This window comes from Lygodium microphyllum, chromosome 5 (assembly GCF_053477565.2).
Source record: "Lygodium microphyllum isolate KBCC chromosome 5, Lygodium_microphyllum_v1.1.10, whole genome shotgun sequence".
Taxonomy (NCBI): Eukaryota; Viridiplantae; Streptophyta; class Polypodiopsida; order Schizaeales; family Lygodiaceae; genus Lygodium; species Lygodium microphyllum.
The window spans coordinates 75394355-75419036 of NC_141139.1; the positions used below are offsets into that span (position 1 = coordinate 75394355).

At 41.7% G+C, this 24682-nt stretch overlaps 1 protein-coding gene and 1 pseudogene across 3 annotated transcripts in view; one reads left to right on the top strand and one right to left on the bottom strand.

The window, feature by feature from the left end:
- The window catches only part of LOC148036001 (kinesin-like protein KIN-UB), a 166177-nt gene that overhangs the window by 126507 nt on the left and 14988 nt on the right, over positions 1-24682 (top strand). For 2 of the 3 annotated variants that reach the window (XM_087678004.1, XM_087678005.1), the window contains exons 15-17: positions 4859-4984; positions 5100-5243; positions 5458-5583. In XM_087678004.1, the coding sequence (XP_087534130.1) occupies positions 4859-4984; positions 5100-5243; positions 5458-5583 (396 nt within the window). Of the gene's footprint in view, positions 1-4858; positions 4985-5099; positions 5244-5457; positions 5584-14719; positions 14966-24682 lie in introns of those variants that run through there. The other variant, XM_087678006.1, reaches the window with a different exon arrangement.
- On the bottom strand, positions 7991-9249 carry LOC148036003 (uncharacterized; annotated as a pseudogene).

Here is a 24682-nt window from a genome sequence, read left to right on the forward strand (position 1 = left end):
CCTCTTTCGTGATGGATTTGGAACCCTTTGTTGCGTCATGGAGTACAAGGACCGAAGATGCCTAGGTCTTTTTCTCTTGGAGCTCGAGAGGCACCGAACTGCACTACTGCGAGATAGGAGGCCAACTCACCCAGAGGGACACACATAGAGAGCAGTGACAGACTTCTTCTACAGAGCCGACTCTATTGACACTACTAACCTAGCAGAGACAGAGCCACCCCGCCAAACACCTTACAGGCCACACCGTGGAGTCACATTGGATAGAGCCATTTCCCTTCTCGAGGACGACGACCCGGTCTACCAGGATCACGTCCGAGGAGGCCACACCACAGTCGGATTAGAGCCATTATCACGAGACATTGCAGATTCACAACCAGGGATATCAGTGAAGCAGCTAGGAACAGTATCATAGTTGAGATCATGTGCAGATCTTGAGATCAGCTACAGCCCATAGTCCCCACCACACTTCTGTACATGGTTCTATCAGATATGGTTCTCCTTTCCTTTCCTTTTCTTTTCTATCAATGGAACAATACTACACATGGTTCAACCCTAGTAAAGTCCCGTCGTATAGTTATTTTTAGTATTGTTTCATAGGCCACCCACTTATTTGTAATGTTATCTTTACCTTACTGATGAGATGACATTAGACATGGATGTACTCTGGATTTTGTCTCATAGGCCACACACACACGTATATATGTATATATATGCCGTTCCCTTCGTTCTTGTTCCCTAACTTTGGGCATTCCCTCTGTTCCAGGGGTTCGGTTCCTGTTCCCCATTCTTGGTAACTATGATTGAAGTACTTGTGTGGAAGCTTGTTAGGATCAATGTGATCTGTCAGATAAGAGGACTTAGAAAGTCTAGTAGTGTCAAACTTGGTGTCTAAATTCTAGTACTCAGATAACTTGACCTCAAGTTCATCTTGATTTGTGATTTTGAGCTCATGGTCGAGATTGATACGAGGGGCTCTATGATCTATCCCGAGCTATGTGGTGGTTAGATGCTAGGTCAAAGTATTGTAATGGAGTGTGAGATTTAGGTAATAGACCTTGCGTCAACTCAACAATGGCTGAAGCATTCCATGCTTTCCAAGAGTGCACAACCTTTGGAGGAGCTTAGAAAGGGTTTATTTGGGATTTTAGCACCTAAGCAAGGTCTCATATTTTTTGTGAGTCTAGACATGTTTCATAAGGTTGGACCAAGTAGTGGGGTTAGACCTGTTGAATTGCATCTTAGTAGTGCATGAATTCTTGACCAAGGCTGATGTGGAATGTGAACTTTGAGGTGTCATATAAGATCTGTATTGTAGGGAGACAGGAATAGAGCCCAATATACCATATGGTAGCGAAGGAGGAGGCAATGGAACACATGGCCCTTGCCAACTGTAGGCTGAGGGACTAGAACATAATCAGATGGCCCACTCGGTAAGGACATTTCTGCAGACTGTGGTACCGATTGGGCAACACTAGGGGATGGGTATGCTTGGATAGGTGTCTTGGTGAATAAATCCCCAAAGATGCTTGGTTTGGGGGATAAAGCCCCACCATCGGTGCACCTCCACCACCTAGTTATGCAAAAGTAGAGGGCCTAGAAGGAGAAGTACCGAAGTATGGTGAGCCCCTTGGTTGTGCTAAGTGGTGCTAAGAGTGGTTGGATGAAAGAAAATATAGTGGAAGGAAAGAGTGGGATGGGTGGGTTTTGGAAGTGAGTTGTCGAAGGAATTGAAGTCTATGCGGAGGAAGAGTTTTGTGAATTAGGTCAAATTGATTGAAATTGAAATTGTGAACATGGATTTTGTGGATGAGATGATGAAACACCAAAATCAAATGGACTACAAGTAGCAAGATTAGAAGAAGATATATCTGAATTTTTCTTTTAATTGCCTCTTTTGGGGTTTACATATCTTCTTGATGACTTACCTAGTATCTTGCAATATAGGAGCAATAGGAGGACTAGTGAATGAAACTTGTTTAACTTTTCAATGATTGAGTTGAACTTGGAAGTAGTATGCATTCAGGTGTCGTTTTCCAATTGGGGGATCTGACCCAATGGAGGCTTGAACGGTCCTAGCAGAACCTTTGGTTTGTGCACATAAGCCTCATGTGTTGATTGGGATTGTTAGAACTTTCTCCAAGAGATTGTCTTGTCCAATAATCATCTTGTATGCTTCTGGAGTGATGTCATGCATTTGGGATTGGGCATAGAAATCTGTCATATCTCATTTTGTCTTAGCCTCAGTACGAGATTGTTATGAGTACCACTCTTGTTAGGCTTGCAGCTTAGGTTGTGAAGGAGTGCTTTGGTGATGAAGTGGATGAAGATATCTTCCGTTCTGTGGTCTTTCTTCTCTTCCACATCAAGCTTTGAGATCAAAGCTTTTGTATCTTTAGAATGTACCTAGCTTTAACACCATGTACATTAATATTCAAAATAAACTCAAAGTGTACGACAGTAACACAATGAAAACAACAGAATTCAAAGGTAAAGAGTAACTTATAGATAATGAAAATGAATGAACAAACGCACTCTGAGATGAACTGAAGAGTGTGTCATACTCTGAATGAATCCCAAAATGTAGCAAGCAACCTCTTTAATCGATCAGTTGCTGTAGATGCAGACTGTGAGGTGTGGACAAGCTGAATCAGGTAGTATGCAAGGGTGACTTGCATAGTGCACAAAACCAAGGGCCAAAAAACTCTAATATGCTTGAAAATGCAGCTGTCCTAGGCTGGGTGACGGCTCTAGGATGGTGGTAGATGGCTTGCCAGAAGCTGCTGACTGAAAATGCAGCTGTTTGCTGATGTGGCAGGCTGCTGGAAGCTTCAGACAGGCAGGGTGGCAACTGCACAGGCTGGAATAGATGTCAATGAAGGGCAGCAACTCTGAGTCCCAGCTAGGAGTCAAGGTGACAGCAGCAAACAGGGCGCCTCAGTTAATGCAGGCTGGACAGCACTGCAGGAATTATGATGACCTCGAAACGGGGTGTGGACAGTTGGAACAGGGCGCCAACTGATGGAGGGGTAAATTTGCAAAACAAGGATAGCTGATGGCTATGCAGTCCACCTATTCGTAGATGAAGAATTAACCAAAGTTTGTGGGTTAATTTATGCGACATAGGAACTTTGTAGCATTTTGAGTTTTGGGGCTGTTTAAAATGAGCTGATCAAGGTTTAAATGGGAAATGTACATTTTTTAAGATTAACATGTTGAGCCACTAATACTAGGGCTTGCAATAATCATTGGTTATAGTCATTAATCCATAATTAGTATTCCTAAAAATAGCCCCGAAAAGCTTTTATTATTAGGAAAAATGCACCAAAATCCTCTATAATTAGAGTTAGTTGGTAGTATGTCCTTTCATCCCTTATAATTCTCAAATCCAGCCTTCTGCCATCAGCTTACTACCCTCACAGTGCTGTCCATACCCCATTTGGAGGAGCTGCTGGTCATTCATCGGCAGATCACTATCTTCTACCTGCTGATGTGCACTTGGAGCACATTGCCATCAGTGGTGGATCACACACAGCTGCTTCCATTCAGTTGCCTGCTGCCCAAGTCCAGTTTGTTGCCCATTCCAGTTGCGTTTTGCAGGCGGGCTGTTCTGATCAGCTCCTATGCAGGCTACCTACATCCGCCAACATTTCCCTCAGCATGGCAGCCTGATTGATGACCTCCCCCTACTGCATTTTCCTCCTACAGATGCCTCTCAGTGCTGTCCAGCCTGTCATCTCCATCATCCACCTTACATTTTGCAGTTTGTGCAGGCTGCCCAGCAGATGATCACTTGCTACCTGCCCTTTGCTAGCTGCCCTCAGCTGTGTTTTGACTGCTGTACCTGCATTTTCTGTTGTCATCATCATCTAACATTATCATCACAGATCGGTGGACTGCTCTTGTTGCTGCATTTCGGGATTCATCTTGAGTAAGACACTCTTGGAGCTGTTCCCAGTGTCCTTGACACCAGTCTCAGCTCACCTCATCCCCGGTCCTTCAGACATGGAGGTTTGAGCCACTTTGTAGCATATATAGCATGTTGATATTCATTCTTTTTTCGTCTTATGAGTTCTACATCACACTCTGTGTTTGTCGTACACTCAGCAAATCTGTGTTCAAGCATTTCTTTAGAAGAGAACTCTCCAATTCACTCTTAAAGTGAAAGCCTTTGGGCTGTAGAAGTTGTCGGGACAAATGCTGGGAAAGATTGAGATCTCATCTTTCAGGCCACAAGCAATGCATGGTAATGCCATCTTGATTCAATGGATGGGTGACACTCCAAGCACTCTTAACACACACATAGTAGGAGAGAGTTACGAGGATATGTGCACTACCAATGTTTGGGCTTGCTTATGATTGAAATTTTCATGGTAAAAAGAAATGTTTCGACCCAGGGAGTTTTGCAAACGTTGTCTATTGAAAACTTGGGTCAACATGCAATGACCAAAGCTCACAGGATTTGTACTGTTTAGAATATGACCGGGAGAATATGTGCCACATTTCAACCCCCAAACTTTTCGCAAATGTCTTTAACAAGATAAAAATAATTGTCACAGCATCCAACCATAAGGACATTTAGAAAATAATATCTTCACCAGACAGATAGAGCCTGCTTTCCTGTTATTACAAAGCAATATACAAGTCTAAGTATGTTCTATGGCATTGAGTATATGAGGTGTAATGGTTAATTTAATGTGTTAACTTGACTTTGTTTTGATTCACTTTAGCTTAGCCCACTGGAGTGATGGAGCACAAGCAAGATAGATCATTAGATCAAACCTATAATAACAATGCTGATGTTGTGTAGTGAAAAAAATGCTTGAGAGTGACCGCCTTCAACATTCATGTAACTTTTCAGAGCTTAATCAAGTTGCTATGGTGTCTCACGGAGCTGTGGGTTTGCTAGCAAGAACAGTAGAGGCTGCAGAAGAGCCGCAAACTCTCAGTATGGTGGCTGGGGCCATTGCAAATCTATGTGGAAATCGTATGATTATGATACTATGCTCTGTGATTATACATACGAGTTAAATGGTCATTGCTAACATTATCTAAATGCTCATATAAATATTTCATTAATCAAGAATAGGTCTATGCTTCAGGTGATTTGCTACTGAAGCTAAGAGATGAAGGTGGTATTAGAGCTCTTCTACAAATGGCTGAAGCTGCAAACTTGGACATTCAAGCTCAAGTAGCTCGAGGAATTGCGAATTACGCTAAGTGCGAATCTCGTGGAGTTTTAGCAGGTGCCAAGCCTCTGATTCATCTTCTTAATGAAATAGTTCATTTGTTTATTAATGGAAGCCTTTTGCTCTATAACATACAAATTTCCATGTTAATTGCTGGCTTCCCTATTCTTTTTAGTGAAATAGTTCATGTGCTATTAATAAAAACCTTTGCTATAGAACATACAAATGTAGATGTTAATTGCTGACTTATCTTTTCTTCTCAATATTGTAGGGGCTAAAAGAAAGTCATTTCTTATTGAGTCTGGAGCACTTCCATGGATTGTCACCAATGCAGATAGTAAGTTCGCTGCAATAAAGCGCCATGTTGAATTGGCATTGTGCCATTTGGCACAAAATGGTATGTGCATAACCTTTAGCATTATGATGTAGTTATATTGAATTATCTAACAAGCGTAATCATAATGTTAAATTTCTGGAACATGGTAGGTAGCTGGACTAGCACCTTCACCATTTCCTTAGTGGCTTGCACTTAAATACTGCTTGACTTCAGTGCTCTTAATAATGAAAATAACTCAACAGATGACTATACCTTATTGATAAGGATCTCAAAATTATAACATTGACAGGAAGTCACTTTGCAGATACTCAAAAGCTTAAGCCAAAATCCTATATACTCTTTTCCATGAAAGAAAATTCTATGGAAGGAAAATGAAATATATCACGAAAACTTCTATGTGAGTAATCACTTTTGACATCAAGAAAGACAAATCTTATCCTTTGGTGACAACAGAAAAAATAAAATCCTAAGATTTTGAAACAGAATTCATGTACTACTAAATTGATAGACATGAGCTTGAACAAGCTACTACTTGTATCACCTGCGAGATTCCTCGTTAATAGTTTTGAGCTTCATCAGCTGCAAGGTCACAATGAACTGTTTTATCTTTGTCCAATTTTGTGGATTATTCACTTTCTGCTCATCTATTTAGCCAGACAAACATTGCTCATCTACTTAGCTAGATAAAGATTGCGTTCCCCCTCACATGTCGCCTGCATAATTTTGTCACCGCCCCTCATGCTCTCCTCTCCTGCCACTTGAGTTCCCCTGCTTGAGTTCTCGGCCTCTAATGATGGTTTTCTATCTCTTACAATCTCTTCATTCTCTTTTTCACTTCCCCTCCCTAGTGAGCTGAACTCAGCTGATAGGCTGCATGTTTTCTTGGCTGCGCTATCACCCTGCTGTCCTCTCGTCGTGTCCTCATCTCTCCCTACACTGCACCATACTCGTAGTACACGAAGGAAATGGATGGCTTGATATCAATGCAATACATATGGCTCCCAAGTTTTGTACCTTGTGTTGTTTTTTCAGAGAGCAATGGTTAAGTTGCGCAACAGAGAAGGAATACTTCTAGACTGTGGTCTTTGATAAGATCAAGAGTTATTTCCCTCTTTTGCTCAACGTCAAACTTGGTTTTAACCATGGTCCAGCTCACCAAACGTGAGGCCACTTAAATGTTGGTCAAGAATCCCCTGCTGTCTTTGATAAGATCAAGGGTTATTTTCCTCCTTTGCTCAACAAGATTGGCTTTAATCATGGTCCAGCTCACCAATCTTGAGGCCACTTAAAAGTTGGTCAAGAATCCCCAGTTTGGCACTGGAATTATATTGCTCCTTGATACAATGGTTGAAAATATTTTTATTTCTGACATTTAATATTTTCAAAACTGCACTTTTATTTTCCATGGAAACAAAATAAAAATAACAATTTGCTTTCAAGGTCACATTTTCCCCAATCTGTATTGCCATTTTTGGCAGATCATGCCACAACTGATGTGATTGCAGTGGGTGGCAGGACATGCCATTGGTTGGAGACATCCCTAGCATTTGCTGTATAGACATGATGATTTGGGGCTCTCCATCACACTAGCATTGTTTGCACATGATGATTTGGGTCTGTCATGCTGGCATCTGCAAAACGTGTTTGCTGTTGGCATGGTTGCCATCTGTGATTGATGATTTTCTCTTTCCTTTGGCTTGTGTTCTGCAATTGCAGAGATGGTTTTGGTCCTCGGTAAAAACAAGCTTGTTATCTTGCGAGAAGATGTATTGTTTCTTGGGATATGGTCTGCAGGCTGTGTATCCAAGGACTCTTGTTTCTCTTGATAGAGTTGGATAGTAGGGCCTAAGGACAATCATTCAGTCTGAGGATTAGTAGGTATTATGTAACTAGTGGTACTGAGATGCTATCAAATTTGGTACATTTGGTTGTCATCCTTTTGCATGAGGGAAAATAAATACTGCAAGAGGCATCAAGGTCTGGGGCCAAGCTGGTGTCTCTATGCAATAATAATCTAACTCCCTTGTATCCTATTTGCTTTTCAAGCTTAGCAATGTTGAAGAACAAGATGCGAATTGTGAAGATTGCTTCTAAAGGTTGGTTTTTGAGAAAGGCATAGTTGTCAGGTACGAAAGGTACAATACGGTACGGTACGATAAAATACGGTACTAATTGGTATCTTATGATTTTATAAGGTATGGTACGATATTAGTACGAAAAAATTTAAGATGATTTTTTAAATAACAAAAACCGTAAATCATTAAATGATAGATCATAAAATACATGTTTAAAGTGGAAATAGCCATTTCATCACAGAATAAGATGAATACATGAGGGTGACCAACGTGGTCGCATGGGCTACGCAAAACATGCGATACAACTACAGTCTAGTATATCTGATACAAAAAAAAAAGAGAAACCTATGTGACATGTCATATGAATGATGAATGATTGAATCTATGATTAATCATGAGGCATCACTATCATCATCATCATCAAAACCATCTGAGTGCTCATAAAGAGAGTCTGAAGATGACTCCTCAGCATTCGATGATGAGACAACTCATACTCATCCTCATTGATGAGGTTACCATCATCATCAAATGATGGCTCCCTAGGTGGCGGCTGTGTAGGCAAGGGGGGAATGTCATCATGAGGTACAGGATGTGAGCTACTAGAGCCCCACCTTACATATGTCTGCAAGAAACTCGAACCATCCCTCCTCGATGATGGAGGGCGTCGAATGACCATGCCCCTGCTACCACCTACTCGAACTCCTCGCCCACGAGCACGTTGACTGCGAGTATCACGAGTATCTGCTGCTATAAGCTCTCTATAGAGCTTTGCAAAAATCATCCCCTCCTCCTCGTCCACCTTCTTATGTACACTCGGAAAAGTGTCGCCCATCAACTTGAATGTATCAACATTCACCTACACAATCATCAATGCAGTGATGCACGTAAGATTGATCATGATTCATTATAAATACTAAATGATAAAGTATAAATTGTAAAAGTATAAAGTTTAAACTTCAAAGTTCAAAGTTTAAAAGTTAAAACAACAAATTTTAAAGGTTATGGTTAAGTGTTTAAACTTTACCTGCTTCGGACTACCGATGCTCATCATAGCCCTCATCATGCGTAAGTTAGTGCGGCAATAGACTAGCCGCTCTAACTGTCATGTGCTAAGCCGATTGTGAATCTTTGTGTGAATGAGAGAATAGGTACTCCAGTTTCTCTCACATGCAACCGAAGAGCAATCCTGGGCAAGGACCCTCATGGCTAAGGGCTGAAGGGTCTCCAGTGCATATCCAAAGTTTTGCCACCAAAATAAAGGCTTCACAAGTGACTCTCTCCTTCAACAAGTGGGAGAAGCAAAAGCCACATGCCCTCTTCAATCTGCGTAGCATCCTAGCTCCTCTAGCACTGCATTGTGGTCATCAACAGGGACCGCACGAGTCAAATAAGCAAGCTGGTCTGAACGGAACTCTCTATTATCCATGACCGCTGGTGACTTGTAGGCTGGATGTACCAATGCAGCAAAACCATGGATGGGCTTATGCATCCACGCCCATCTCCTCTGTGCTATCTCTAAAACATGTGCACGTTGTGTCTCTGTGATCATTGTACAAGCACGTGCCTCCGTCAATGCCGCTCTAAAGAAGTGAACGAGAAGGCCCATGGTGGATCCCTCGCAATCACTTATATGTAACATCCTATAAAAGGGAGTCACGAGAATGACAATGGCACGGACTTTTTTGCCAAAACTGCTCATTAAGGCACAAGCGTTGCATGGCTTTGGCCTCCTCTGTCTCATGCTCATCCCACTCATTCCATAGAGTGGATACCACTGTCTGGCGCAAGACGGACCGCACCTCATAAAGGTGCTCAAGCAATAACCACATGTAAGCAAAGCGAGTTGAAGAAGGCTTCTTCAACTCAAGTGTGCTATGCTCACAATACATTGCAAGCACCTTTACCTTTACTGTGAAGCATGTGACAATTGATGTAGCTTTGCGGACCACCCTCTTCACCCACTTAAGCTACCCAATGTCCTCCATGAGCAAGTCCAAACAATGACTTGCACATGGAGTCCACACAATGGTAGGAAACTCGGTCAAGCAAATGGCCCAAATGCAAAACAATTCGATGCATTGTTGGTAACAACTCGCACTACATTTGAGGGGCCTACCTACAACCACAATTTACAAATTACCAGTTATGTATAAATCAAATTTCAATTATGAATCATGAATGATGATATTATGATTTATCATTATGAAAGAAAGTGAAACAAATTTAAAACGCAAATTGCAATGTATACCTCAATGATAGCTTGTCGAATGTGGCGGTAGATGAATGCGCTTGTCGTTTTTCTCCCCCTCTTGCCGGTATCTACAGCCCGCAAAAAGTAAGTGCCGAGTGGATAGAGACGAGTATGTTGATGATGCCTTGTTTCTTACGATCACTCCATTCGTCCGTGAGAATGGAGCAACCAAATTTTATCCTTGCGGCCCGAATATGATCAAGGGCTCTATCAATCCTCTCCTTCTCTTCATCAATCTTCCTTGTCCTCATGTCGTTGTATGTGATACCGGTCTATCCTTCACATGGACTAACATTGGCAATGGCTTTTACCATCTTCTTCCATTTCTCTTGCTTTAGGACACTGAATGCAAGATTGCACTCAATAACCGTTTGTGCAATTTCAATGTCCGCAAGTCGTAGGCAACCAATCCACGCACATGACTGGGTGCTTGAGAGAGAGACGATTGTCTCTTCGGCACCGCATGAGCCTCTACTCTTTGTCTTTTACCGGAGCCGGATGCGGATGTGGAGCCCCCACCACCAATGGTAGAAGCCTCTTCCGCATCGGTTGAAGATACGCCCACATTGGATGCTTTCTCGTTAGTAGGCATAGAAGTTGGTGCTGATAAGCCACTTCCTCGTTCTCTTGTGGATCCCCCTCTCATCTTGGCGAGAATCTCCTCCATAATGTTTGGAGGGATCTCTGTTGGAGAAGCCGAGTTCCACCACTTGTATAGCGCTTTCCGCAATACTTGCATGTCGAATGGTGGGAGTTGGACTTCTTTGTGTCTCTCTCCACATGGATTGCATGCAAATTGAAGGCCTCGTGCTTCTCACAAGTCATGGTGTCGATGACGAATAAAGAGGCCAGAGAGAGAGAGAGAGAGAGAGAGAGAGAGAGAGAGAGAGAGAGAGAGAGAGAGAGAGATGCTTGAGTCTCGACTCTTGACTCTTGAAAGTTGAAACTTGAGTCTTGAAAGTTCAAAGGGAGACGAGAGGCTCGAGGGTTGCGATAAAGTTGTGGGTTAAAGTTGAAAGAGCAAGAGTGAGAGAGAGGGAATGGGAGATGAGAATGGTAAATGCTTTGATAGGGTATGGGATAGAGGGAATGGGATATGAGATTTGACTCTTTGAGAATGGCAAATGCCTCAATAGGGTGCGGGAAAGAGGAAGATGAGAATGGTAACTTGTAAGTGCTTGCTGAATTGGTGTGGAAGCATGGAGGAGAGGAGCACCTTTTGTAGATGAGAGAAGGGTCAAAGTTCAAAGTTCAAATAGTCAAAGTCTAAAGAGAGAAGGAATCCAAAGTCTAGAATCTAAAGAGAGGGCTGTAAGCTGGAGCGTGGAAAGAATCCAAAGAGGAGCATTAAGTTTTGCATGGATGATGGTTGGAATTTGAAAAGGGGGGTGGGGTGAGGTATCCAAGGCTTCCCACCTCTCCAAAAAGTGCAAAGTGCACATTGCAGCCTGTAGGAAAAGTGCAGGAAACGCGGGACGCGGGGGGTGTAGGAATTTACGCTGAAAGAGCACTTGCAGGTCAGGTGGTTGAAATAGGCCAGTTTTTTTGTACGAAACCCCTTGTCTATTTCAAATAGGCCTTGGTAGAGCATCGTACGGATTTTATTTTTGAGCTTTCTAGGATACGTACAAGGAATGATGAGATATGGACTATCATTTGCAAGTTTAGCAAATAGACCCATTTCATTTCAGTGAGGAAGAAAATAAAGGTTGATCATATGGTATGATTGTTTCAACAACACATCTTTAAGTATCATGGTATCCTAGATTTGATTGTTAGTGATCAAAACTCTCGGACAACGAATTTATCTTGGAAGGCGTTGTTTGAGAATATGGCTACCACTTTATTTTGGAAGGGGTTGTTTGAGAATATGGGTACCATGTTGGAATTCTCATCATTCTTCCATCCGTAGACAAATGGTTAGTCTGAGAAGGACACTTTCACAATGTTGGATCTTTTGAGGTGCTATGTTTCAAACCACTAGACACAATGGAAACACTATTTGCCATTAGTTGAGTTTGCATATAGCAATACAGTGGATAATTCCACTGGTAAGGCTCCATTTGAGTTGGTTGAGGGAAGCAAGCAGGTACCATCTTTTTTGCAGACTAAGCATAAGATCTTTGAGATTTACCGCTATCTGGAAAACTTGAATACAATCTATTCAAAGATAAAGTATATACTTTGGAGATCATGGCAAAAGCAAAAGAAGACAACTGATCACCATAGATATGCTTTGTAGTTTGCAGAGGGCGATTATGTATTGTTGCGTTTTGGAAAGGCAAAGCTAAAAAAGATGAAAGGAAGAGGGAGGTTGTATCTATAGTTGAGCATGAGATACTATGGGCCTTTCCAAGTGTTGAAGAAGATCAACGATCTGATATATTGACTTAAGCTCTCATAACTAGCTATGCATGTTTTAGAGTAAGCAAGGAACATAAGCTAGAGATCAATTCCTCATTATTCCATTCCACTCACATACAACGACATGAGGACGATAAAGATTGATGGAGAGAAGGAGAGGATTGATAGAGCCCTTGATCCTATTCAGGCCCGCATGGATAAAATATGGTTGCTTTATTCTCACCGACGGATGGAGTGATCGTAAGAAACGGGGCATCATCGACATACTCGTCTCATGTCCACTCGGCACTTACTTTTTGCGGGCCGTAGATACCGGCAAGAGTGGGAGAAAAACGACGGACTCGTTCATCTATTGCCACATTATACTTTACAATTTAGACTTTAGCATTTAGTATTTACAATGAATCATGATCAATCTTACGTGTATCATTGCATTGATGATTGTGTAGGTGAATGTTGATACATTCAAGTTGACAGGCGACACTCTTCCGAGTGTACATAAGGAGGTGGATGAGGAGGAGGAGATGATTTTTGCAGAGTTCTATAGAGAGCTTATAGCAGCAGATACACGTGACACTCACAGTCAGTGTGCTCGTGGGCGAGCAGTTTGAGTAGGTGGTAGCAGGAGCATGGTCATTGGACGTCCTCCATCATCGAGGAGAGGTGGTTCAAGTGGCTTGCAGACATATGTAAGGTGGGGCTCTAGTAGCTCACATCTTGTGCCTCATGATGACATCCCCCCCTTGTCTATATAGCCGCCACCTATGGATCCATCATTTGACGATGATGGTAATCTCATCAGTGAGGATGAGTATGAGTTTGTCTCATCATCGGATGCCAAGGAGTCATCTTCAGACTCTCTTTATGAGCACTCAGATGGTTCTGATGATGATGATAGTGGTGCCTCATCATAGATTCATCATTCATATGACATGTCACATAGGTCTTTTTTTTAAATCAGATATACTAGATTGTAGTTGTATTGCATGTTTTGCTTAGCCCATGCGACTGCGATGGTCACCCTCATATATTCATCTTATTTTGTAATGAAATGGCTATTTTCATTTTAAACATATATTCTATGATCTATCATTTAATGATTTATGGTTTTTGTTATTTAAAAAATCATCTTAATTTTTTTCGTACTAATATAAAATCATAAGGTACCAATTAGTACCGTATTTATCGTACCGTACCGTATCACACCTTTCGTACCTGACAACTATGTTCTCTACTTGTGGATAGCTCTTGTATGTAGTGGATCTCAGATGCATTCAACATGCATCCAAGGTATTGTGCTAACAGTATGTCTACTATGGACTCACTACTCAGTGTACTAGTTTTTGTGAGATGTATGTAGATGAGTATGGTCGTTAGTGCTGCTTTGAGAGTATACCTTTGCATGATTTTGGAATCAATTCATGATCTTTTGGGTATGAGCTTTGTCTTAGTTTTGAGATAAAATTTTTATAAGTTGCAACTCAGTTTTTGATGATTTTGAGAATTGTTTATGATCACTTTTGGAATCCACTTTGCATATGTTTTTTGCATTGATTGTTGATCAATTGCTGCAATCAGTTTGGGGTCACATTTGTAGCAAATTTTGTGTCACGGGGACATGTATTTTTGAAGCCTCACTTAACATGTGGATTAATTTTTAATCACATGGTTAAGCAAATAATGCACATGTAATGTGTAGCTAGAGCTAGAGTAAATTTATGAGCTCCAGACTTAAGGAAATTATAGGATGTTGAACGCAAAAGTTGCTACAAGTTATGCTACAAAAGTAATTAGTGGTATTTGGTGTCACTTATTGGTCTAGGTGATTTATTTGGCCATAAGTGTCAGTTGGTGTGACTATAAAAGTGGCATTTAATGGTACATAACATCAATTTGATAATCAAAGATGACATCGAGACACTCGAGAATGGAAGTTACCTAGTCAATTTAATTATGGGCCAATAACATTATTTTTTTAGGCACAAAAATAATTATTAGATTAATTGTCACTATTTAAAGATTGAAAATGAATATTTAATTATGCATAATATTGGAAAAACCATTTGGGAAGGCTACCATTTGGCAAACTTGCCCATGAAAGCTAGTGGGAGGCTAAAGAAGAGGGAAAATGTGACCATTTTGCTGTTATGAATTGTGAGGAGTTGTTGGAGCTGATTGGGCTTGTTTTTCCTTCATTTTTCAATAAGAAAGAGCAGGTTGGCTGCAAGCGACATTTGGGCTGTTGGCGGCAGTATTTATTGTAGGGGGCAGTAGAGAGAGGGTTCCGAACAGTAGGCGACAACATCTACAGGTAGTTGAGACAGGGCAATATCAATAAATGACTGATTTTCTTTAGTTTTTTGCGAAAAAAGTCTGAATTTTCTCTTCTCTCAACATTCTCTCTCATTGCCTAGCCCTTCTACAGCCTTGCTTTGAAAATTACAGTATTCACATCACCAGAGGGTGAGAAATTATTGATTTTTCTACTGTAAACCCTAATTTGCAGGAATTAGGGTTGAGCAACAGTCTCGAGAAGCGTGTCAAAAAATCAGAAGCTCCAAGACTTGGATTCAACATGGTTGAAGTTGCTTACAATCAATTTTAGGTAGAGGGACCAAGAAATCAATGAATTTGGGGCATTTTTCATCTCCATCAAAGCAAGTGAAGGCCAATTAACTTATCAAATCAAGGAGCAAATCCGATTGAAGACTTGCCGATCATTTTGAAGAGCAGACGGACTTGGAATACTGAAAGGGATTGTTAAAGAAATGCGGAAAAGGGGGCTAGTTTTGGGGCCAACAGGACACCCAATGTCCAAGATTGTGAGTTAATTTGCATTTCTCAGTTTTGTAATAAATGTTATTGTTGTAACTAAGTTGTAATCAAGAAATTACCACCCATCTACGGAAGGAAGGTTGATTTCATTGTGATCAATTCTCAAATCAGCAAATGATCAATTGATGATCAAATTATTCTTACGTTTCAATGGTTTATAGCTAGCTCCATGAACAACGTGTTAGCAAATACCATTGACAAATTTAGCCATGGTTTATGCTGAGAATATGCTTTACTATGCTTCTGAAGTTAGAATAGTTGAGAAATATGAGTTAGGATGCATTCAATGGGTTTTGAGGAACAATTCTCGACTAATTCTCAATATTATTTTATGTTTATATTGGCTGGAAATTTCCAGCAAGGTTTAGGGCACGTGGCATGGTTGGACAACAACAGGCAATGTTGTGAGTGTGATGCTGTATGGAAATTCTAGTGCAGTATCCTTTTTCTTTGACACAATGCACTGCAATTGAGGATGATTGTAGGGATTTCATGGGGAAGGTCTATCACGGGGATGTGAAATTTTTATATGCTTTAATCTTGTCGATAACATTTGATTAAGTTATTAATCAAACGTGCAAGGTTGGTTGGCACATGTGATACACGTCATAGTCATTTTATGGTAAGAGACTAAGGACCTTGGGGATGCAATGGGTGTCAAAGGTAAAAGTTGTGATAAGTTATGCTTGTTGGATTAATTAATTAATTAATGCTAGTCTAAGGGCGAAGAGAGGTTGGAGACCACTCTAGGTTGCAAATTGACTAGCCAATTTAATTATGGATGGGCACATTTAATTTTGGGTAGGGTTAGAAGGGCTAAAATTAATTTTTAGGATTATTGAATTTTGAAAATTAATTAAATGACTAGATAATGCTGAAAAAAGAGTTTAGAAGGTTGCCACTTGACAAAAATACCCATGCAAAGTGAGAAAACGTTTTTGGAGGTTGGCTCTCAACAACTCGATTAGTTTATAGCTGTGAGAGAGAGAGAGAGAGAGAGAGAGAGAGAGAGAGAGAGAGAGAGAGAGAGAGCTGTTGGCACAATATCTCCCTTTACGTTTCAACTCCTCTTATTTGAAGCATCCAATTTTTCAGGGCTATATGTAGCAATTGATTGAGAGGTTCTTATTGGACTTTGCCTCTGAGGGCTTGGCTTCATTTGCACGGCTGCTCTCTAATGTGCAGCGGGTTGCTCGGTAGTATGGGATCCATCATGCCTCTCTTTGTCGGCGACGTCGATATGCAGCAGAGGACTTATTGGCTTTGGTCCGTTCGTTGCTCGTGGATACCCCAGATGATGATTTTCTGCTGTCACTGGAGATGCGTTTGGCCCATCTTATTCAAGTGTTTCAGTTGAAATCTTATCAGCAGGCCAAGCTGCATAACTTGACTGACACATTGCAAGATAGTGCCTGCCAGTCTCATAAGTTCTTTCGCGCCTTGCATGCTTCTCCTGCTCGCGAAAATATGACTAGACTCCAGGATTCGGAAGGTCGCATGGTCACTGATCCGCAGACCATTGTCAATATGTGCAGAAATTATTTTATGGAACTTCTTGGTTCTTCTCCCTCGCCTTCTAGCCAGGTTACGCATGTCCGCTCGGTCTTCTATCATCTGGTCCGCAGCAGGTTCCACTTGATATACAAGCCACTTTGGAGGCGGATATTTGCGAGGAGGAGGTTATGGATGTTTTGTTACACCTGCCTAAGGATAAAAGTCCTGGTTGGGATGGTCTCACTAATAAATTCTTTGAGAACTCGGCCACGCAGCTAGTGAAGCCATTGGCGGTTATGTTTCAGCAGGTTTGGGAAACAGGGGTCATGCCTTCCTCATGGAAAGAAGGCCTTATCAAACTGGTTCCAAAGGTCCCTTCGCCGTCAATGCTGCAACACTGGAGACCAATTTCTTTGATGAGCTCGATGGATAAAATCTTCTCCAAAGTGTTGGCGAATCGGCTTCACAAGCACCTTCCAACTATTGTGCATTCTCTCCAATATGGTTTCATTAAGGGCCGCAACATTCTGCATAATATCTTAAATGTGCAAATGGCTATTGACTATGCGCGGCACTCCAGTCAGGAAGTGGTATTGATTCAATTGGATTTGGAAAAGGCTTTTGACTATGTGAACTGGTCTTTCATTGCAGATCTCATGTCTGCTATGGGTTTTGGTACTCGAATGTCCCGATTGATCTACACCATTAATGCTGCGGCTTCTTCAAGAGTTATGCTCAATGGTGGGGTTACAGAGCCATTTGTCCTTGCACGCTCGGTCAGACAAGGTTGCCCTTTGAGTCCTCTCTTCTTTGCCCTGGCGACTCACCCGGTCCTTTCAATGTTATCCTCAATGGCGGCTTCTGCTCAGTTGGCAGGATTGTCTCTTCCTTTGGGGTAGCACTTCATTAGCCAATCTTTGGCTGATGACACCTTTATGATTTTGCGGGCGGACAGGGACAACATTCGAAAGGCATTAGATGTTTGGACGCTCTTTGGTCAGGCCTCTGGTCTTCGCATCAATGCCTTTAAATTAGCCATACTCAGTTGCACGGAGCCTGATTTACAGTCATTAGGCTGGCAGGGCCAGGTGGTTTCTCGTGGCTCCATTGTCAGGCATCTTGGATACCCATTGGGGGTGGATGTACGGCCAAAGGAACTACTGGAGTGGATTTCACAAAAACTGGCGGCGAAGTTTATGTATTGGAAGTCGCCAGCGTGGCCATTCCATGTCCGCCTCAAAGTGGCTCAGACAATTATGCTACCAATGCTAACGTATTTCCTGCCATTGCTGCTGTGGACGCCTACTACTTTGAAGGCTCTCACTCATCCCATTCGTTTCATGCTATGGAAGAAGGATTCACTACAGGCAGGTATTTCGTGGATTTCATGGTCACATACATGTACCCCTAAACACATGGGTGGTGGAGCTATTTTGGATGCAGAAACTCATATGTTGGCTCTTCGTTGGTTTCTTTTTCGTGCCATGTGTGTGGATCATCACCTGTGGACCATTATAGCCTGTTATTTTCTTGAGGATAGCGGGCTACACCATGGTAATACACGACTTCGGGCCTCCTGGTGGCATGTCCTTAATGCTGACTCTCGATTTTCCAGTCCCTCTTCCTCTCTGTTACTGCACTTGGTCGGCTCTTGGAAAGTGGTGCTCCAAAAGGCTCGTTGGCATCCAGTGGGGGACCGCTTGCAGACTAACTCCTTTCAGCTGGAATTGTTGGTAGTATCGACATTACTTTCATGGCAAGACAAACATCAGCTCAGACCGAGATTTAACCGCATGGCCCGTTTAGGTGTGACTTCGATTGCGGATGCTACCCTTGCCACTCGCAATGTCCTCGCATCGTTTCGGACTGCTAGGAGACTTTTCAGGATCCCGCGCGGATACCGTGGTTTATGGGAACAGCTTTTGTCTGAGCTTCAGGGTAGGCAACCCTTTCCTGCCCTGGCTGTGGATCGTCCTTGGCAGGACTGGGACCTTGCATGCCGGTTGAGTCTGGAAAAGGCCTCTATTAATCAGGTGTATCATCTTCTCATTCAAGATCACCAATGGTTGGGTGTGAAAGCTAATATTGTTTGGGGACTGCGGAAATCGCAGTCATGGTGGCAGGCAACGGTGATGGAGGGCTGGCTGAATAGGGCACCTTTCAAATGCAAGGTCTTTCTTTGGCGGGTAATGATTGGTGGTCTTCCTCTTGCCTCGGCCCTTTCCAAGCGTAGAATCTCGAATGGCAATTGTTTCTTCTGTACCACTATTGCGGAATCGGCCCGACATCGATTTCTTTCTTGCCCGCTCGCCCAGAATATCTAGTCACTCTTGTCGCAAATCTGGCGCGCAGTGGTGGGGTCCTCACTAACTCCTTTCGATTGGGTTTTTGTGCGCCCAAAGTACCCCACACCGCCACAGTTACATATGAAGATCTTATTTCACTTTTTCAGATACTGGGGATGCTGGCACATTTGGACCACACGCAATGCTTTTCTCTTTGATTCGGCCTCTAATGTATCGAGACATATTGCCAGGCTTAAAGGGCTCTTGCATTGGCAGATAGATCTCATCCAGCACTCCGACTTGCTCCCTCGGGAGGATTTGTATCCCTGGCATATGGCAATTGCCTCTGGGTCGTTGCCATGATTGGTGTAACCTTTTTCGTGCATTAGTACGGGGATTTCCCACACGTTGCCCTAGGGCCCTCGTGTCTCTTGTAATCATGTAATCATGTAATCTTGTACCTTTTTTTCGTAATTAATACAATTACCTTTTACCAAAAAAAAAAAAAAAGAGAGCTGTTGGTCCATTTTCTAATCAAAGAACATCAATTTGTTGGTGTTTCAGTAGGCAGGGGAGAGCAAGGAGACATCTTCTCGGGGTTGGCAACAACATTGCTGATTAGGTGATAGCATTTGTGAGGTGCTTGGTTGTCGGTGACTGCATTAAATGCAGACCAGAGTATGTAGCAAGCAGATTTTAGGGTTTTCTCGTGAAGAAAATCATATTTTTTTGTCATCTTGGCTTTCTCTCACCTTCTCTAGTCAATTCCCAAAAGATCTTAGTATGTCTCAGCCATTCTTAGCAGATGTTAGCAATATTTGGTAAACAGGAGGTTTTTTGGCATAAATCCTAAAATTTTGCAAAAACTAGGGTCTAGCAGTCACCTTGGGTTCATGCCAATAGGATAAGGCATCATACATTGAAATCGGCATTTGAAATTTGTTGTATTGACAGTGATTTTAGATGCCAGGCCATCCATTGTGAATTGGCTAGCATTTGGCTAGTCAGTGGTTCCATTTTTGCAAGTCTTGGGTAAAAATCAAGCGAAAATTGGCCCAAGTTGCTTGCTGATTGTTTGTACAGCAAGGGGCTTTTGGTTTAGCCAAGAAGATATTAGAATCTCGGATCGTAATTGATCCATTGGCAATTGAAGTTAAAGAGATATCGAAAGGGGCGTTAGTTTTGGGGCCAATATGGTATCTATTATCCAAGACTGTTAAGGTAATGTGTGTATTTTGGTTTATACTCAATTATTAATTGCTGTAATTAAGTGCTTGATCAGGTTTCACCACCCTATCTAAGAAGGATGATTGGTTTATATTGTTAAAAGGCGTTTTAGTTTGATAACATGGGAGTACATGGGTTGGTATGGAAACAGGATAGGGCTAAAATAGGGACCGTTTCATGTTGTTATGAATTTTTGAAATACACACTTTACCACTTAATATTTGATATTTGACACCCGATTGGTCCTAAAACTTAGCATCCCTTGCGCTATTTCTTTGACTTATATTGCAAATGCATGGAGTACAATTGAGATTCGTCAAGCTCCTCCACTAATCCAAGGGTGTTACTGACTTAAATGACCAGGAATCCTTCAAATCAATTTGACCCTTGATTTGCTAGGGGATTGGCCTTCACTCGTGTTGCTTGCCAAATAAATTAGCCCCAAATTCAATTCCAACTGGTTGGTCTCTTGAATTCTCTTGAAATACATTGATTTCAGCTTTGAAAATTCAAGTATAAAATTTTTATAATTGGGCATGCTTCATGAGGTAGTTGTCAAACCCTAAATTTTGTTATAAATTAGGGTTTACAACACAGATTCAACAAAATCTACACCTCCAATGGTTGGATTGCTATTAAAATTGGAGTAAAGTAAGGAAATGGCTTGCAAAACAGTGTGAGTGTAGAGAGAGGGAATTTAGAGATATGTCATGAGAATTTGATGAACTTGAGCTAGTGATCCAATTTTCCATGCCTAAATGGATTCACCAATAGCAAATGGAGCATCAGAGATTGTAATGTTTAGGGGAAAGTGCATCAGCCGCAATTCCGAGCTTTTCCTTGTCAAGAATGCGCAGTCATCTTTACCAAAATGGTGTCCAATGGTTGGGAAACAATCCGAAAAGCATGCAGGATCAGTCCAACTCCTCCGATAGCTCGAAAACACAAAAACGAAATTTTCTTCTTTGTTCAGCTCCAATTCAACTTTACCAAACTTGTATGGGCAAGTTTTGTCGAGTGGTAGGTTTCTAAATTGAATTTTCAGCATTATTTGACCCAATAAATTAATTTTCACAATAATATAAGAATTTAGTCATTATTTTTGTGCCTAGAAAAACAATTTAACAAGTCAACAATTAGATTGGCTAGGGTACTTTCTTTCCCAAGTATCTTGGAGCACTTGTTAGCCTTAGACTTGAATCAATAAGTTACTTCATGCTCAGTCTCTAACGTCATTGTGGATACTTATAGCTAGTTAAAGTGTTCGAGGCAAATATCTAATATAAGAAACCACGAAGAATCCAACAAATATAACTTGGTATAACTTTTGCCTTTAGCATTGGCTTATTGGGATTCTTGGTCTGCCACGGTGAAATAACTTGTTGCATATCACATGTGCATCTCACATTTGCACATTATGCAAAGTAGAAGCATTCAAATTTCACATCTCCATGACAACGTGCTTCATTAGAAATCATGCATACCAGATTGTGCTCCTAATGTCCTCGTCTGACTCAATTTGAGGCTCATAGGCACTAGATAATCATATAAAACACACATGATTGAATGTAAAGTTTTCGGGGGTTAAATGCTTCATGCTTACGTTGGATGCCTTAAAGCACCACTGTATATGCTCAATTGATCCAACATAAGGAAATCAAACATTTGAATACTTCATAAGTATCTTCTTTGATTTCCTGTTGAATTCATGATGTGAGAATTGATGGTTCAGCACAAATGATACCATGTGATTTGCCTTGTTAATGATGGGCTCTATCTATGCCAACTAGTCATTATCTTTCAAGAAGTTGTTTAAACAATGAGCCATGAAAAAAGAAATAAGGATGTGAGATATGCATCCTTTAAAAATGGTTCGTGCTGCCTTATTTGTGGACACATCATTAACTACAAAACCTACCACAATTTCCACAACATTCATCTAGTTTTTGTGAGAGCAAAGGATCGAGATACAGCCAGATTCAGTAGACAGTGTGAGAGTGAGAGAGACAGAGTTGAAGCACGACACCCAAAAGAATAGACTGAATGAGTGTAATCTGAAAGTACAAAGTACAACCCTTAAACCTTAGGATTGTAGGGGGGTGTTCACACCCGACACACACTAAGTGCCTAAATGTGTGTAACATAAGCACATAAGTACATACGATAATAAGACCATAAGTCTGGGGGAAAAAACCTCTCCTACCGAGAGTAAAAAGTGCCCCAGTGTCCTATTGATCACCGACACTCCCATATGAGCGTAGGCGTAAGTAAGGCGTGAGTAAAATACCCAACAAACCCCCTTGGAGTGAAGAGTGATCAAGAGTACAAGGATCATCCGCCACCAAAGGATATCAAATTTAAAGCATCGCGAAATGCTTCAAATTTGTCACGAGGAAGAGCTTTGGTGAAGATGTTTGCCACATTACTGGTGGTAGGACAATAGACAAGGCTGATATCACCTGCATGTAGCCTCTCTCTGACAAAGTGATAGTGAATCTCAATGTGTTTCGTGCGAGCATGAAACACGGGGTTCCGTGCCACTGCAATGGCACTCTGACTGTCAATGAACAAAGGAGTAGGCTCAGTAACAGATACATCCAAATCAGCTAGCAAGCGTCTAAGCCATACGCATTCAACTGTGGTGGTGAAAGCTGCCTTGTATTCAGCTTCACATGACGATGTGGCAACAGTGGATTGTTTCTTGCTAAGCCAAGAAATGCAAGAAGTGCCAAGAAAGAAACAATTGCCACTAGTAGAGTGACGTGTATCATAATCACCAGCCCAATCAGAATCACTGTAAGCATGTAAATGCAGTGGTCCCCCCTTGGCATAAAGTAACCCAAGAGAACGAGTACCCTGCAAGTAGCGGAAAACATGCTTGACAGCTTGCCAATGTGACATACGTGGCTGATGCATATACCTGCTCAAGGCTGAAACTGCAAACTGTATGTCCGGCCTAGTATTGCATAGATAGATAAGGCATCCAACTGCAGGAGCATATGTATGTATATCAAACAAATCACTGTCATCATGTAATGACAGTTTCAGTCCAGGTTCCATGGGAGTACAAACTGGCTTGCAATCCTGTAAGCCAAACTTCTCAAGAAGCTGCCCAATATACCTTGACTGTGATAACCCAATACCTCGAGCAGTATGTATGAACTGGATGCCCAAGTAGTAAAGCAAAACTCCCAAGTCAGACATGTCAAAAGTTTGCTGCAAATTTTGTTTGAATGCTGAAATCTGATCAGCATGTGTTCCAGTGAGCAAAAGGTCATCAACATAAAGACATAAAATCAGCATAGATCCCCCTTCTTTACATACGTAAAGGGTAGACTCAGATGAACTGTTTAGAAACCCCTGACCAAGCAAGAAAGCATCTATCTTTTCATACCAAGCTCTAGGAGCTTGTTGTAAACCATATAGTGCCTTTTTTAGCTTGCATACCAAATGTTCTAAGCCTTCAATTGCAAAACCAATGGGCTGCTGTACATAAACTTCCTCTTGAAGTTCCCCATGCAAAAATGCAGTCTTGATATCTAGCTGATGAACTATCCAACCATAATGTGCAGCCAAAGCAATCATAGACTTGATGGTCGTCATACGGGAAGTAGGAGCAAATGTCTCCTCATAATCAATGCCCTTTTTCTGTGCGTAGCCTTTAGCTACCAGCCGTGCCTTGTATTTATCTATGGATCCATCTGCTTTTCTTTTCAATTTGTAGACCCATTTTGTTCCAATGGCTTTCTTCCCAAATGGGAAGGACACCAAATCCCAAGTGTGATTCTTAGTAATAGAATCTAATTCAGCTTGCATGGCTGCCTTCCAATGCACACTGTGTTGTGCATCCTCATAACATTCAGGCTCTTCATTATCAAAAGTACTTGCTGCCATAATAAACTCCATAGTATGTGCTGAATCATGCAAACGAGTTTGCCTTCTAGTACGACCAGCCATGGGTGCATCCAAAGGACTATCTTGCATAGTCTGCAAATACCATCTAGGTAGCTGTCTAGCATCCTGGCTGTGTGCAAGCTCTTGCTGAATTTCTGTTTCAGCATTATGCTGAGTATTCCGATCAGCCAATGGCTGAATTTCTGCACTTTCCATAGGAGCAGCTGGCTGAACATTAGGTTCATTTTGTGAACCTCCAGCTGAATCACCAAAAGTAATGGGCAGCAGCCCTTCAAAAACATCACGGGCAGCCTGATATGTGTTCAAACCAGCCAAGGATAATTCTGATTTTTCATCAAAAACAACATCCCTGCTGACAAAAACCTTCTTAGTAACGGGATCATAGAGTCTGTAGCCTTTGCTCTCATTGCTATATCCCATAAAAATGCACTTAACAGCCTTGTTGTCCAATTTTCTTCTAAGTACCTGTGGAATATGGGCATAGGCAAGACACCCAAAGGTACGAAAGTGACCAACAGAAGGTTTACGGCTGTTCCAAGCCTCAAATGGTGTGATGGTCTTCAAGGCTTTGGTAGGGCATCTGTTCAAAATATGGCAAGCACACATGACTGCTTCCATCCAAAAACTATGAGGCAAGCTCTTTGCCTTCAGCATACATCTGGCCATCTCCATGAGTGACCGATTTTTCCTCTCTGCTACCCCATTCTGCTGTG